Source organism: Corylus avellana, chromosome ca8, assembly GCF_901000735.1.
Source record: "Corylus avellana chromosome ca8, CavTom2PMs-1.0".
NCBI lineage: Eukaryota > Viridiplantae > Streptophyta > Magnoliopsida > Fagales > Betulaceae > Corylus > Corylus avellana.
In genome coordinates, this window is record NC_081548.1 from 4,496,417 (window position 1) to 4,512,203 (window position 15,787).

The following is a 15,787-nucleotide window of genomic DNA, read 5'->3' on the forward strand; positions in this document are numbered from 1 at the left end:
ATACTTGAGAAAAATTCAAATCCTGAATAAAAGGAGGTAAAATACATACACACATCCTTTTATCCCTAAACCACTTTCCTAAAATCTCAATCATGCATGAAAATCACACATAAAAAGGGATTTGGTTCGCTCTGTCTTATATGGTATGAAAAGAAAGTAACTAGAGGGCCCTTTTCCTTGAAGACTTGTACAGTTATGCACATATGTGTTTGGCTGAGGGATTTAGCAGTGGACTCGTTTGATAAAGCTTTTTGAGGGAGTTTTTTGTTCTTTTAGCAAAAACAAAAAAAAGAAAAAAAATATTAACAAAACTAGCTTTAAACACAAATCATTTAAAGTTACTTTAATCTGACTCGTTTGATAAAACTTTTTGAGGGAGTGTTTTGTTCTTTTAGCACAAAAAAAAAAAGAAGAAAAAAATTAACAAAACTAGCTTTAAACACAAATCACTTAAAGCTACTTTAATTTTTACGTTACGTTCGAATATATTTTTAACAAAAAAACAAAAACTACCCTCTATAAAGTTTTATCAAGAGAACCTAATAGCTTGATTGAGCTAGCCTTTCTTAGATCTAGAATTGAGTGATGCGACAATGTCTCTAACTCTAATCTTTGATTTTTTACAAGTAGCATTCTTCCATTTAAAAATGAGAAATGGGAGGAAAGTGTAAGCGAATGATTTCACAAACATGGAACATGATAGATTATTAGGTTTTAAGAGAATATATACCGTTTAGATTCATTAAAGGAAACCTAGACGTTTTTAAACACAATATTTGTGATTAAATTATGCTTACTTTTTATTAATCACTCACACCTATAAATAAGAAAATTACTAAAACATTGAATATGAGATGAACTCCTGCCTCTACCAAGAAAAACCCTTAATACAAATAAACTATTTGGAGATAACTCCTACTAAAACAAAGATGTCTAAAACAACACTAACTCTACTACTTGGAAATAAAACAAAGATGATTAATACAATATTGACTCTAAAATAGATAATTACAATTTATTATCATAATAAGGCTCTCAATTAAGGATAGATGGTCTTAGCAATTTTGTTGTTCAAATTGCCAGTAATTTTCGTTTGCTCAAGCAGGTTTCAAGTAGGTTGACCCGGCTTAAACAGGTAGCCACATAAAGACTCTCTCACATTTGAGTAATTGCTATTAATACGGAAAAAAAAAATTACTAGTAATTGAAAAAAAAAAAAAAAAATTGCTAGGGGCCATGGATACCCAAATTAAGGGGGTGTTTGGCAAATGTGATGGCATAAACACTGTAGTTAATGTAGATTGATGTGAAAAAAAAAAGTAAGAATGTTTGGTATAAAAAAAATGAAAATGTGATATGGAAAAGTGAAAAAGTTTTATTTTGTAGTGATTTTTTTATTTGAATAATAATAAAAAATGAATGATTTGATATTAAAAGTGAAAAAATTAGAATGTTTTGATGTTAATTTTTTTAAAAAATAATGATGAACAGTGTTTAGCCCATCCCCATCCCCATTACCAAACAAACCTTAAAAGGGAGCGGCTACCAAAGGAAAAAGGAAAAGTTACAAAATATTTTGTGGGCAACCCGAGTTATGGAGGGAGTCACAGAGATTCCAACTGTAACAAGAAAGCGAGTCATTAACGGTTGAAAATGTGACAGCTTTTGGAAAGACAGAGAGAAGATGGAACGAACCAAAAGGCATCTGAATTGAGAGAGACAGAGAGAGAGGGAGGGAGGGAGAGAGACAGAGTGTGAGTGTCACATTTCTCGGTTGTCGGTTTGGTGCAACAAAATGGCACGGATCGAGAAGGGAAGGAGATAGGGAGAGAGAGGGAGCGTGAATATCGTTATAATGTCGAGGTTGACGCAGAGGAAGAAGCTTGGAGGGGTGTTTAGGGGGTCGATATGCGGGCAACGAGGGGAAGGAGTAGGAGGAGCAGAGGATCAGCAACCGCAGAGAGACGATGGCAGCCATTACAGCCTCACAGCCGGCATTCTTCCTCCTCTTGGTATCACCGCTTTCACCACTCGCCGCGTAAAGCTCCGCCCCTTCATTTTCTCCCCATTTGATCCCCGCTACAGGTTCATTCCTTTCCTCTCCTTTTGATCTAAATGCCATTTCTTCTTCTGGGGTTTTGTTTGAATGTGTTTTTGTTTGGCATTTCTCGAATATATGACGATATAAGTTTCTCTCTCTCTCTCTCTCTCTCTCTCTCTTTCTCTCTCTTAAAGAGTTCTTTTGGGCAATTTAATCGCAATGGTGCAACATTTATTCAAATACATTCTTTTTTTTTTTTTTTTACACATCCATAATAAACCCAGCGGCTTGTTTTGTTCAAAGATTATAACCGGATTGTGCTGGCAAGTAATATTTTCCATTGCATTGTGAAAAAGAAGTTTGAGGTTCAATCTATCACGAGGTGGGTTTTTTGTGGAGGCATATAACCTTTGCACATTAATCCCCCTCTGCCAAGAACAAAAAAAGTCAGCAACTGTCTTTTTTAATGCTGGACATCATAATAAATGTTTTCAATGATAAGTTAAATCCCTTTTGTAATCTTCACTTTCACATTTACTCATATCCTTGCATCATTCAAAGGAACAGGTTTATAGCTCCATCATCCTTACACATTGTAAGAAAATCCCTGTTCAAACACCATTGATTACTTTTTCCTCTTATGCACCCGTATTTTTTTATTATTATTATTATTATTATTATTATTATTATATATATATTTTTTTTCTGGCTATGTTGCTGGTTCTTTTTGTAAGTCAAACTACGTATTATATGTTATGGATTATTTTGCATTATGTTTGTTGTTCAATAATCATGTTATTTGTTGGAAATAAAATGATTGAGACATGGAGCTCTAACTGATATTGCAGACTCTGGGAGACATTTCTTGTATTTCTAGTTTTCTACACGGCATGGGTGTCTCTCTTTGAATTTGGATTCCTAGAAAAACCAAGGGGACCTCTCGCTGTAATCGATAATATTGTCAATGGATTTTTTGCCATCGACATTGCATTGACTTTCTTTGTTGCATACCTCGATGAAACTTCTTATCTCCTCATCGACAACCCAAAGCAGATTGCTTGGAGGTACACCAGGACCTGGTTGGCATTTGATGTTATCTCTACAATCCCTTCTGAGTTTGCTAGGAGCATATTGCCCACTTCTCTACAGACTTATGGATACTTCAATTTGCTTCGCCTATGGCGTCTCCGAAGGGTCAGTAAAATGTTTGCCAGGTAAAGATGGGGAGTTTCCTAATCCATTGCAACAATTTTCATTTATATTGATATGATGCCAATTTATTATATTTCAAGACCATTGAATTCTTCTGGAATCATTTTTGTCACCAGAATACTTATGTCATTTTTGGCTACATCAGTAAGTAAGCTGGTATTGAGTCTATCTTATTGGTGACTACATTTTTTCATTTGCAATTAATATTAGTACCTTTTCTTTCTTATGTATATTCTGAACCAACTTCTTAAAAAGATGGTATAAGTTCATTAAATTCCTTGATGGCCAGTAAGAACAGTCACAAATTCTTTTGTAATTATGTATCTATGCATTTAGTTGGCTGTAGTTGCTTTTGGAAGGTATATTCTCTGTATTTCTCATTATCTCATATTATGCATGAACCTCAAATATTGTCAGCACAATAAAAATAGTAGAAACCAGTTTGTTTTCATCTACTTTCCAAGCCAAAAATAATCTTATGTTATTCTTTTATATTCTTCTATCTCTTCTCTACCTTCCTTCTAGTTTTTCTATTTCCTGTACTTGCTCATGAAACTCTCCTTTTCTATTTTTCGCTTTTCTTTTATCATGTCAGATTGGAAAAAGACAGGAACTTTAGCTACTTTTGGGTTCGATGTGCAAAGCTTATATGTGTGAGTATCTGTTACTAATATTTGTTCATTTTCATTGAAGAGTGGAGATTTTTCAATAGTGATGTATTCTTATCAGGCTTGTGCTGCCTCTAGGTTACTCTCTTTGCAGTTCATTGTGCTGCCTGCTGCTTCTATCTTATTGCTGCACGTAATTCTAACCCAAGTAGGACATGGATTGCACTTATCTTGCAAAACTTTCATGAGCAAAGTTTGTCAATCCGATATGTGACCTCAGTTTACTGGTCCATCACCACTCTTACAACCACTGGCTATGGTGATTTGCACGCTACAAATACCCAGGAGATGATATTCGACATTTTCTACATGCTTTTTGTTCTTGGCCTAACATCATATATAATTGGAAATATGACAAACTTGGTTGTCCATGGGACCAGTCGAACAAGGAAATTTGTGAGTAGATTCTGTCTTAATGCTTGTGTTTGGCCTTAAAATGATCTTCTGTGGCAATTTTTTTTTTTCTCTTCAAATAATGTTTGACTGGCTTTTAGGCAACCCTTGTGTGCTGCCATTTTTTCTAGGAGGTTCTGGATGATGTTTGAAGAAGTTTCACTTTCAGAGATGTATTTTTTAGAATACACCACTGTTCAGCTTGTGCCTATAGCACCCAGCTTTGATTTACAAATGAAAATATACTTACTTCAATACAAAAAATCCAAACAAATACCACTTTTTATGTATTTATTTATTTGCAGTTTCTACTTCCTATTGCCATGTCTTGTTACTTGATTATGACACAGGCAGGGTTGTATATGTTTGTTTAGAATCATCCGAACATTGTATGCTTTTCTTATATTGATAAGTCACTGTTATGGCCTTTTCAATTACTTTAGCACTTACGAATTTTTCATCTAGTTTGTTTCCTTGGTCTTATTTATATGGAACTCCAGAGAGACACTATTCACGCAGCCTCGAGTTTTGGACAAAGGAACCGCCTGCCTGTTCGCCTGCAAGAGCAGATGCTTGATCATTTGTGTCTGAAGTACAGAACTGATTCAGAAGGGCTGCAGCAGCAAGAGTTTCTTGATTCCCTACCTAAAGCCATTCAATCTAGTATCTCACACTTTCTCTTCTATTCACTTGTTGACAACGTGTACTTGTTCCGTGGGGTATCAAATGACTTTCTTTTCCAACTGGTAATACTGCTAACTTTATCTCATAATCTTTGATGGTGTTTGGATGGGGCATCAAGGTGCCTTTCTCTGTGTTTCCTCTGTTAGATGCAAATGAGGTGTAAATAATTGCTTTATGGCTTTCAGTTTTGCAAATAAAATTAAGAAAAATGCTCATGGAATTCTATGTTTGTCAGAGTTGAAGGTTGAGAAACATGAGTTCTGTTTGTTATCTTATGACGCAAAAAATGCCTGTCAAGAATTAAACAGTAGTAAGAAGGTAAAAGTAACCCTATATTTTTATGTCTTCAGATTTAACAAGAAAAAAATATCTTGTATCAAGGCATCGAAAGTATGCATATCCAAACACCAGCAAGTCTCCTTTACATGTTGCATGCTTTGTTTGACTTTCCATGTCTTTGAATTTCTGTATTGAAGGTCTCAGAGATGAAGGCTGAATATTTTCCTCCCAAAGAAGATGTAATTTTGCAGAATGAAGCACCCACAGACTTGTATATCCTGGTTACTGGTGCTGTGGTAAGAACTAAAATCCTTCCCACACCCAAAAATAAAATAAAATATGTGTGTGTTGAGTGGGAATGTAAGAGACATCTTTCTTTCCATAGCCATAATATGTACACTCAAACACATGAAAGAGAAAATGTACCTAAGATGAAGTCTCCTAGATCTTTCTTTTCTTTTTCTTTTTATTCTGTAAAGGTCAACACAAACTAAAAGTCTGAAAAAATGAATAAAGAAAATGGTGGTGGTGGAAGACAATGAGACATAGTTAAATTTGAAGGGATATATTTCTTTCATTTCCTCAGGGTCCATGTATTCCTTGCAAGTGTGTTTTAATGGATTCTGGTTGAAGTGTATGAATAGTGGTGAGTCGCTAAAATTTAATGAATTCAATTATGGCGCAGAGTATATACCTTGAACAGTGTAATTATTCCTCTTGAAACAGACCATTTTTTTTCTTTTCCTTTTGTTTCTACTTTGGTTAACTTTTTCATTGAAGTCCCCCTGTCTCTCTCTCAGGAATTCATCGTGAAAAAGAATAATACAGAAGAGGCAAGTATAATCATAGAAATCTTCTGATTTTTTTTTTCCACTATTGACCTTCTCTGGGGTGTTTAGGAACTTATATGTTCTTTGCAACGGATGACGGCAGACTATTGGTGAGGCTAAGACAGGAGATGTTGTTGGTGAGATAGGCATGCTCTGTTACAGGCCTCAACTGTTTACAGTCCGGACCAAACGATTGAGTCAGCTGCTGCGTTTGAACCGTACTTCTTTTCTAAATATTGTCCAGGCAAATGTTGGAGATGGGACCATAATTATGAACAATATTCTTCAGGTCTGTAAACGTTTTGTCACCAATCATCTTCATTTCCACTTTTTTGATGGGAGGGGCCAGAGGGGGTTTAATTGAATTGTAAACTATGGCTCCATTCAGTTCTTTAGATTTTCTTTATCTGTTGATAGAATTGATTTTTCCCCTATAGAGAATTTAGCATTTTTTTTTAACCATTTTAAGAAATTTCTACCTTAAAATGGAACATAGTACATCTAGCTAGTTTAGTTATTTTTATTTTATGAACAGTTTTTATGTTTGCAATCACCTACCTGTAGTCATATAGCTGAGAATTGGATAATATTCGGCTAGGTGTTAATAAAATATAGAGGCTCAAAGAGCTTCATTGAATTGGAGCTGAGCATACATAGAAATCCACATTTAATTTCTTCTGTGTTTGGTAAAGTTGTACTTCAGACTGAGCCTTGTGTGCTTGAACACCTTATTCATCTCTTTAGGTATCTCAAAAAGATAAAGAAAGTTTATCTGGAAATTGATCTAGGGAGTTGTCCTTGCCAATCTGTTTACTGCAGCAGAAACTCATTACTTAGTAGTTATAGAAACCGTTCTTTGAAATGAAGGTGAGTTATTTGAAATGAAGGTGATTTCTTTGTGGGATGTTAGTTCCAGGAACTAGGCTGAGTTAGACACCTTGTGTGACATCCCACATTGCATAGGTCTGGAAAAAGATGACGTATTTATAGGGAATATGCTATCTCTAAGTAGAATAAGGCCTTTTGGGGTAAGCCCAATAATAAAACCGGGGAGGGAGCGAACGGGCGCTGTCCAAGATTGGATGGTTTTGGCCTAAAATAGACAATATCATATTATTAAGGGCGGCGTGTTACATATGGTATCAAAGTCATAGCCCAGCCTGAGATGGGAGGAACATGCACAAGCCCATGAGGGTCGCTAGTGAGGACGCTGGGTCCTAAGAGGGGGTGATTGTGACGTCTCACATTGTCTGGGTGTGAAAAAAGATGATGTGTTTATATGGAATATGCTCTCTCTAAATGGTAAACCCAATAATAAAACTGTGCGGACTTGGCTCAAAGCAGACAATATCATATCATTTAGGATAGGATGTTACACCTTCTTCCTCCCATTAGGCAAGTGCTCTATGCATGTGACATATAACATTGCACTAATTTGTTTTTAATGATAACAGACAACCATAAAATAAGATTTTCTCACAGCATATCAAAAACAAGATTATAAGTTTAAGTAAATGAGACTTACATAGTTCAAGTGGAGGATGATTTGTCTTATTCTTAGACTGCATTTTTCATTTGATGCAGCATTTGAAAGATTTGAGGGACCCACTGATGGAAGAAATTCTTACTGATACAGAGCACTTGCTATCTTGGGGCAGAATGTGTTTGCCTCTTAGTTTATGCTTTGCAACCACCAGAGATGATGATCAACTGTTGCAGCAGTTGCTGAGGCGTGGTTCTGATCCAAATGAAATGGATAATGGAGGACGGACAGCATTGGTGCGCAGATCATCTTCTTCTAGGCATACTTTTTTTTTTTTTTTCCTTCTTAAGAACAATATTTCAATTAGGGACTCTGAGCTTCTTTTTCTTTTTTGTTGCAACAGCATATTGCAGCATCAAAAGGAAGTGAGAATTGTGTAGTTCTACTTCTAGAGTATGGAGCAGATCCTAACATCAAAGGTATCTTCTAGTATGCGACAAGTATGAATCCCCTGATACAGTTGTGTGAAGTTCTTGTACTCTTTTTCTTCCTTCTGCTGCCTAATTGTCTCCACGGCTCTTCTTGTCTTTATTTGTACATTACCTCCATGTTCTTTCCAGTTTGGCCGTTGGTTGGTAGTGAGTCTAGTGACAATACTGGTTGATAGTTCTGCTGTATAAGAGATTGTAGCCAACTGTCCCCTTTATATACCTTAAATTCATCGAGCTACGCCCTTCTTGTTAGGAGATACCATCCCTTTTACATACCTTAGTGTTTGTTGAACAGCCTCTAAGTGAACTTGCTGCTAGATGATCAAGTGCAAGCATGTAGGATATAGCCAAGTACTGTAAAGTGGCTCACCATTGGTTTATTGTTCCAAAATTTCTGGAAAGGTGAGACAATCAACATAGTTAATTTTACAATCTGTCATTTGATGTATTTATGTTATTAGCTTACATTAATGCAGAATACGGCTCCATTAGAAACTATAAAAAGAACATATTTAGCCGACCTCGATTACTCAGAATCAAGGCTGAGTTGAGTTGAGTTCATATGAATGACAACATTGCCTATTTGCTGCATCAATTTGCTTTATTCATTAACTACTCTTTCTTTTGCAGATTCAGAAGGAAATGTTCCCTTATGGGAAGCAATACAGGGGAGGCATGAATCCGTGATTAAATGTCTCAAGGAAAATGGAGCAGAGATATCTTCTGGCGATGTGGGTCATTTTGCATGCATTGCTGTTGAGCAAAACAACTTAGAATTGCTCAAGAACATTGTCCAATATGGTGGAGACGTGACGCGGCCTAAGAGCAATGGGACTACAGCTCTTCATGCAGCAGTATGTGAAGGAAATACTGAAATAGTTGAGTTCCTGCTGAACCAAGGAGCTGGCATTGATAAACCAGATGTCACAGGATGGACACCTAGGGCTTTGGCAGATCACCAGGGCCATGAAGATATCAAAGACTTATTCCAGGCCAAACAAGAAGAGGTCAAGAAACCACCAACTGTTCCAGTACTTAAAAAGAATCCAGTTGTATCATTCCTTGGGAAGTACCAGAGTGAACCAACAATGCCTCCATATCTCCACGAAAACGTTCCACCTGCCCGGGAGGAGACATGGTCAGATAGTCGTCCAAGGCGAAGGGCTAACAATTTTCATGATTCACTTATTGGGGTCATGTCAGCTGCTAATGCTGGTGAGGGTGATCTACATTTGTTTTATACCTTTTTATGACATATTCAAAGAATAACGCTATTTAGTAGACTGCTATACGATTGTTGATGACGTGATAGTGAAAATCTCAACAAAACACCTGCATGCACTGATGTTCTGCAGAAAGTTAATTGGACAAATTTTGAACTCTTGTGATATTCAGGTGTCACAGACCTTATTGCTTCTGGTGGCAGTTTTGCAAGTGTGCGGAGTTTGAACAGCTTCCCAGCTAGAGTGACACTCAGTTGCCCGGAGAAAGGTGAAGTTACAGGGAAGCTTGTGCTACTGCCTCTTTCCCTTCAAGAACTACTTGATGTTGGTGCCAAAAAATTTGGCTTCTCACCAAGCAAAGTTTTAACTAAAGAAGGAGCTGAAATTGAAGATATAGAGCTTATTAGAGATGGTGATCATCTTGTTCTTGTAAGTGATGCTGGAATTGGCAGTTCAAAAAGCCACCAGACGGCCATTTAGCGCTCAAATTTGGGTTCTCTCCAAGAGTCGGGCCGGCACCTAGGCATGTACATTTTGAGCTATGGGAGTTGGGATATATATCCCATTGATTTCTCATATATGGTTTTGGTTTTTATTTTATTTTTTTTTCTTCAATTTTTTACTTTGAAATTTATTGTTTTTATGTTTTTGGGTCTATTGAAGGAAGCAAAATTACTAGTGATGGAATAGATGAAGAAAAGGCAAAATACAGTGTTAATTGTTCAGGCTTGTGTTCTGTGCTCACAGAATGCGGACCAAAAGGAAGGCGTCACACTTATAATTGTATCACGATAATTTTTCTCTTTAAACATTTGACGGGTATGTTGTAATTAATGTTGAGATAAATAATAAAGTATAAATTGCTTTGGTTTTTCTATTTCTCTTTCTACGATCCTTTTCCTTTTGTATCATCTACAATTACAAAGACCCATATTTGTTTTTGCTGATAACTTGCTGGTTTTTTTGGAGGCTACAGTGAAGTCAGTGCTGTGCATCAACAAAGTGACTAAGGAATTTGCTGATCTTTCAGGATTGCAAGCAAATCCAGCAAAGAGTTATTTTTACTGTGCTAGTGTCTCTCCAAGAATGCAAGAACAGCTGATAGAATTTCTGTATACGAAAGAACTTTCATCTACTGATTGTTGTTTGTTTTTTGTGGTGAATTTTTAGTCAAATTGATAACTAAGAATCTTTTTTGTGGATGTTTATTTTCATAATTTAACATATTTTAAAATCTAAAATATTAGTCAAAATCAAGCGTCGAGAGTGTCCTAGCTAGCTAACTATAAAGTCAAAAGAATGACAAATCTTGCAAGTTTCATTGAATGATTGGAAAATTCATTATTTTGTGGAGGATTCCAAAGAGGCCTAACCAATGAGAGATGTATTAAGACACTTTCTTCCTAATTAAGAAAAAATGGTCTTATATATATAATATGATAAATGTAGGTTTTTTCAAATTTTTTAGGTTCATGTCAATGTCCAAAAGTGACGTTTTGAACAGTGAACTGTCACATCATGAAATGTGATGTTTCCCTATTCAAACGTCACTTTTCATAAGGTGACGTATGAACAGTAACAACACCATTGATGAGGAGTCGTGTGAGCTAAAAGGACTTTAAATAGTGTCGTCTGAATAATAAAACACACTATCATTGATTCTTGGCCCCATGTTTAATGTTGTTAAGCAAACGTAACTATTTAAGTGGCACGAAAGGTTTTATTTTTTATTTTTTTGTTATGTCTATATTTATTAAAACAATAAATCACGAAAAATTGTGACATATTATTTGAGAACCAAAATTTTAAAATATTTTAACGTAACATTTCTCATATAATATATCTTGGACATAAGAAGACAAAGAATATATAGCCTGATCTAAATATGCAGGCGAAGGTGGATGATCATAATTAACAAGAAAAGAGGTTGAGGGTCCCCTGAAAGCAAGCATTAGAAATAGAAACCCAAGTGCCACCACGGATAATGCCAATCGGCAATGTATGCTCTTTTAGCTTGTATTCTTTTATACCCAATAAATAAATAAATAAATAAAAAATAAAAAATAAAATTGACAAGGTTAATGCATTAAAAAATTAAAACTTATTTTTTAGAAGAAGATGAAAAATAAGAATTTCACTTTGATTGTTTTCTGCAATTGATTTATTCGGATCCGGCTTACATGCTGTTATTTTATGCTGTAGTTTAATCAATGGTCAAGATTGAATCTTAAACTTTTAAAAGTTTTTAATAGGAGAGAGAAAATAAAGAGAGATTTTGAGAAATTCAATCTTGACCATTGATTAGACTACAATATACATACTGTCGACGCTTGATAACAGCATTAAGCCGAATCCGATTTATTCAGTAGGTTAATAATATTTTAGTCTTTTGAGCTGGCACATCTGACACTAACTTTTTGAGCGAATTTATAAGAATTAATTTTAAGAAGACCAAAAAAAAAAAAAAAAAATTGCCAGCATAGATGGAAGAGCTTTTTTCAATGTTGTCTCTTGTCTTGAATTTCTTTCATCCGAAACCTAGAGGAACTAAATGGTACTTTTATTTAAAATGACTAATTAGATTTATAAAAAAAATTTATATTGAATTAGCAAAAAAAAGAATGAAAAATGGATATTTGATTGGAAGAGCAAAAAAAAAAAAAGCTTAATGTAGTAGCACTTTTCAAGAGAGAAATTTTATTTTTTATTATTTCTCTCACCTGTTTTCTCTTTTTTACAAAACTTTTTCCACTTTTTCCCAATAACTTTCCCAAAACTTTTTCCTGTCCTTCCAAGTACCAATGACTTAATGGCCGTATTAATGAGGTGACATGCATGAAAGTCAAAGCCTCTTGCATGTCCTGTCTATCTGACTCCGTCTGACGATCTAAGAAAAGACCCTAATGATCCGTACTATTTTTCAATATTTATATTTTTTATATCATGTCAATAACTTATTATTATTATTAGGGTTAAATACTAAAAACCTTATAGAGTTTGAATTCTTTATTTTTTTTTTCCCTCTAAGTTTTCATTTTTATCACCGGAGATACCTGTGGTTTTCATAAAGACGGAAATGGTACTTCCGTTAAAATTCGGTCCAAAATTTAACGGAATGCCACGTCAACACCAATCACTAGCTGCCACGTGGTATATAATTATTATTTTTAAATTAAAAATATATATTTTTTCAAACAAAAAAGAAAAAATTAATTTTTTAATAATAATATTATTATTAGTTATTCACTTTTTCTTATCAAATATTTTTACTTTTTTCACGTCAATTAATTTCGTGCATCGTTTTCTTTCATTTATTTAAAAGAAACCTACCTTTTTTTTTTTTTTTTTTTTTTTGACATGTCTGCACAAGAGGGGGGAAGGAGATTCGAACTAGTGACCTCCGCTTCATAAAACGTGGTCCTAGCTGATTGAACTACCTCTTGGGGACCTACCCCTTTCACCGTCCTACCAAATACCAATGACTTAATGGCCGTATTAATAAGGTGACATGCATGAAAGTCTTGCATGTCCTGTCCCTTTGACTCCGTTCGGCGATCTAAGAAAAGACCCTAATGATCTGTACTATTTTTCAAAAAGTTTAATTTTTCAATATTTATATTTTTTATATCATATCAATAACTTATTATTATTATTAGGGTTAAATACTAAAAACTATAGAATTTGAATTCTTTATTTTTTACCCCCTAAATTTTCATTTTTATCACCGAAAGTACATGTTGTTCTCATATAATATATCTTGGACATATGAAAACAAAGAATATATAGCCTGGTCTAAATATGCAGGCGAAGATGGATGATCATAATTAACAAGAAAAGAGGGTGAGGGTCCCTTGAAAGCAAGCATTAGAAATAGAAACCCAAGTGCCACCACTGATAATGCCAATCGGCAATTTATGCTCTTAGCTTGTATTCTTTTATACCCAAAAAAAAAAATGAAAGCGACAAGGTTAATGCATTAAAAAATTGTGTACGTTATCTTGGCAATACTTCTCAAAGCTTCAATTCCCATATATCATCAACCTTTTCCATGAAAAGTCAACACACTTCATCGTCTTTCAAATTACTCCATCTGGCGGTTGAACGCGGTTGAACGCTCAATTCCTTGGTGGTTGATCAGCGCTTTGTTTTCTTGCTTTCTTCTATTCTGAGCGACCCTTTTGCTCTGGTTTCCAGGTTCATAATGCTAATCGAAAGGCCATCCATTCTCCTGCTCTTGGCTTTTCTGTTAGTGCAATACTACTCGTGCAAGCTTCAACTGGCAGCTTCCCAATCTGCCGGCAACTCCACCGATCAATCGGCTCTTATCGCCTTCAAATCTAATCTCCGTTCCGGCCCAAATGAAACTGTCTTCTTGGCCGGAAACTGGTCCACCGAGACGGACTTCTGCGATTGGATTGGGGTCTCATGCAGCCGGCGCAGGCAAAGAGTTACCGCTTTGAATCTTAGCTTTATGGGTCTTCAAGGCACCATTTCTCCTCATATTGGTAACCTCTCTTTTCTAGTTTATCTTAATCTACGCAACAATAGCTTCTTCGGTTCTCTGCCCCATGAAATCACTCGTCTACATCGCTTGAGAATTCTCCAGCTTTCTTTCAACCAATTGGAAGGTGAAATTCCTCCAACTTTGCATGATTGTCAAATGCTTGAAGAAATACATCTTAGTAACAACCGTCTTACCGGCTCAATCCCATCAATCCTTAACAACATGTCGTCGTTAGAGGTCTTGAATTTGGAATACAACAGCCTCAGTGGTCCATTTCCTCTTGCCATCCTCAACATATCTTCTCTAACCATAATTGCTCTTACAGAAAATCGTATCTCAGGAACTCTTCCAATGGATCTCTGCAGCCATTGTCCGAATCTTCAAGGGCTTTATCTTTCAAACAACGAATTCAGTGGTAGGCTGCCTTCACAAATGAATTCTTGTACAGAGCTTGTGCTCTTGTACCTACCAAACAATAAATTTGATGGGAGTATTCCAAAAAGTTTTGGGAGTTTGGAAAAGCTTCAAGTTCTTCATCTTGGAGGTAACAACTTGATTGGTAATATACCTTCTTCAATAAGTAATTTGTCCATGTTACGTAGGTTAGCCATTCATGAAAACAACATTGAAGGAAGCATTCCGAGTGATTTGTGGCACCTTCAAAATCTCAGTTTTTTGAATTTTGAAATGAATCTTCTCACGGGGGAAATACCCCATGATATTTTCAACATGTCATCTCTACAGATAATCTCTTTCCAGAATAATTCCATGTCTGGAAATCTTCCAAGAGATGTTGGGATTTCTTGTATTAATCTTGAAACACTTGTTCTTGGTGGGAACAAAATTAGTGGTAGTATCCCATCATCTCTTTCAAATTGTTCCAAGCTTGCCCTGATAGATTTTGGTACGAATTTGCTCTTTGGACCAATACCCAAAAGTCTTGGAAACTTAAAATACCTTCGACGGCTTTTGGTGCCTCATAATCAGCTTACAGGGGAGCCTGGAGATCAACAGTCCAATTTCCTTTCATCTTTATCTAATTGCAGGTTTTTGGAATTACTAGCTATAAGCAACAATCCCTTGGATATTTCCATTCCGGATTCCATTGGAAATTTTTCACTTTCCCTTAGAATGATTTATGCATTTGAAAGCCAAATAAAGGGTCATATTCCTATGGGAATTGGTTCCTTGAAAGGCTTGACCACTTTTCATTTTGGTGAAAACAATTTGATTGGAAAGATACCATCAACAATAGGGGGAATGGAGAAGTTGCAGAGCTTGTATCTTGATGGTAACAAGATTGAAGGATTCATTCCACAGGACTTATGTCAACTAAGAAATTTGGGACGTTTAGTTCTCGCGGATAACAAAATCTCTGGATCCATCCCGAATTGCATTGGAAGCCTCAATCTTCTACAAATTCTAAACTTGAGTTTTAATGGACTGAATTCATCAATACCATCAAATGTATGGGACATAAAAAATCTACAACAATTGGATTTGTCATCGAATTCCCTTAGTGGATATTTGTCTCCCAACATGACAACATCGGATGTTATTGAGTACGTGGATTTATCTCGAAACCAAATTACTGGAAATATTCCAAACACCATTGGAAATTTTGAAAGCCTACGTTATCTTGACTTGTCAAAAAATTCATTTCAAGGGAACATCTCAGAATCTTTCGGAAATTTGTTTGGATTGGATTCATTGAACCTTTCGAGTAATAATCTCTCTGGTGCAATTCCAAAGTCTCTGGAGAAACTTTTATATCTGAAGTATTTGAACTTGTCTTTCAACAAGCTATCAGGAGAGATTCCGTCCAATGGACCTTTTGCAAACTTCACGGCCAAATCATTTGTAGGTAATAAAGCACTTTGTGGAAATCCGATTTATGAAGTTCCACCTTGCTCAAGTCCAAGCTCCCAAGGATCACGGGTGAAACAACTTGTGCTGAAATATATTGTTCCTACCATTGC

The 15,787-nt window shown here is 35.7% G+C and overlaps 1 protein-coding gene across 1 annotated transcript; it reads left to right on the forward strand.

The window, feature by feature from the left end:
• Positions 1-1,614: 1,614 nt before the first annotated feature.
• Positions 1,615-10,181, forward strand: LOC132189722 (potassium channel AKT1-like). The gene is made up of 12 exons (XM_059604500.1): positions 1,615-2,085; positions 2,890-3,255; positions 3,849-3,906; positions 4,000-4,317; positions 4,815-5,060; positions 5,475-5,573; positions 6,078-6,110; positions 6,211-6,396; positions 7,692-7,886; positions 7,994-8,069; positions 8,712-9,296; positions 9,477-10,181. The coding sequence occupies exons 1-12, from the start codon at positions 1,856-1,858 to the stop codon at positions 9,782-9,784; spliced, it is 2,700 nt and encodes an 899-aa protein (XP_059460483.1). The 5' UTR covers positions 1,615-1,855; the 3' UTR covers positions 9,785-10,181.
• Positions 10,182-15,787: the final 5,606 nt, after the last annotated feature.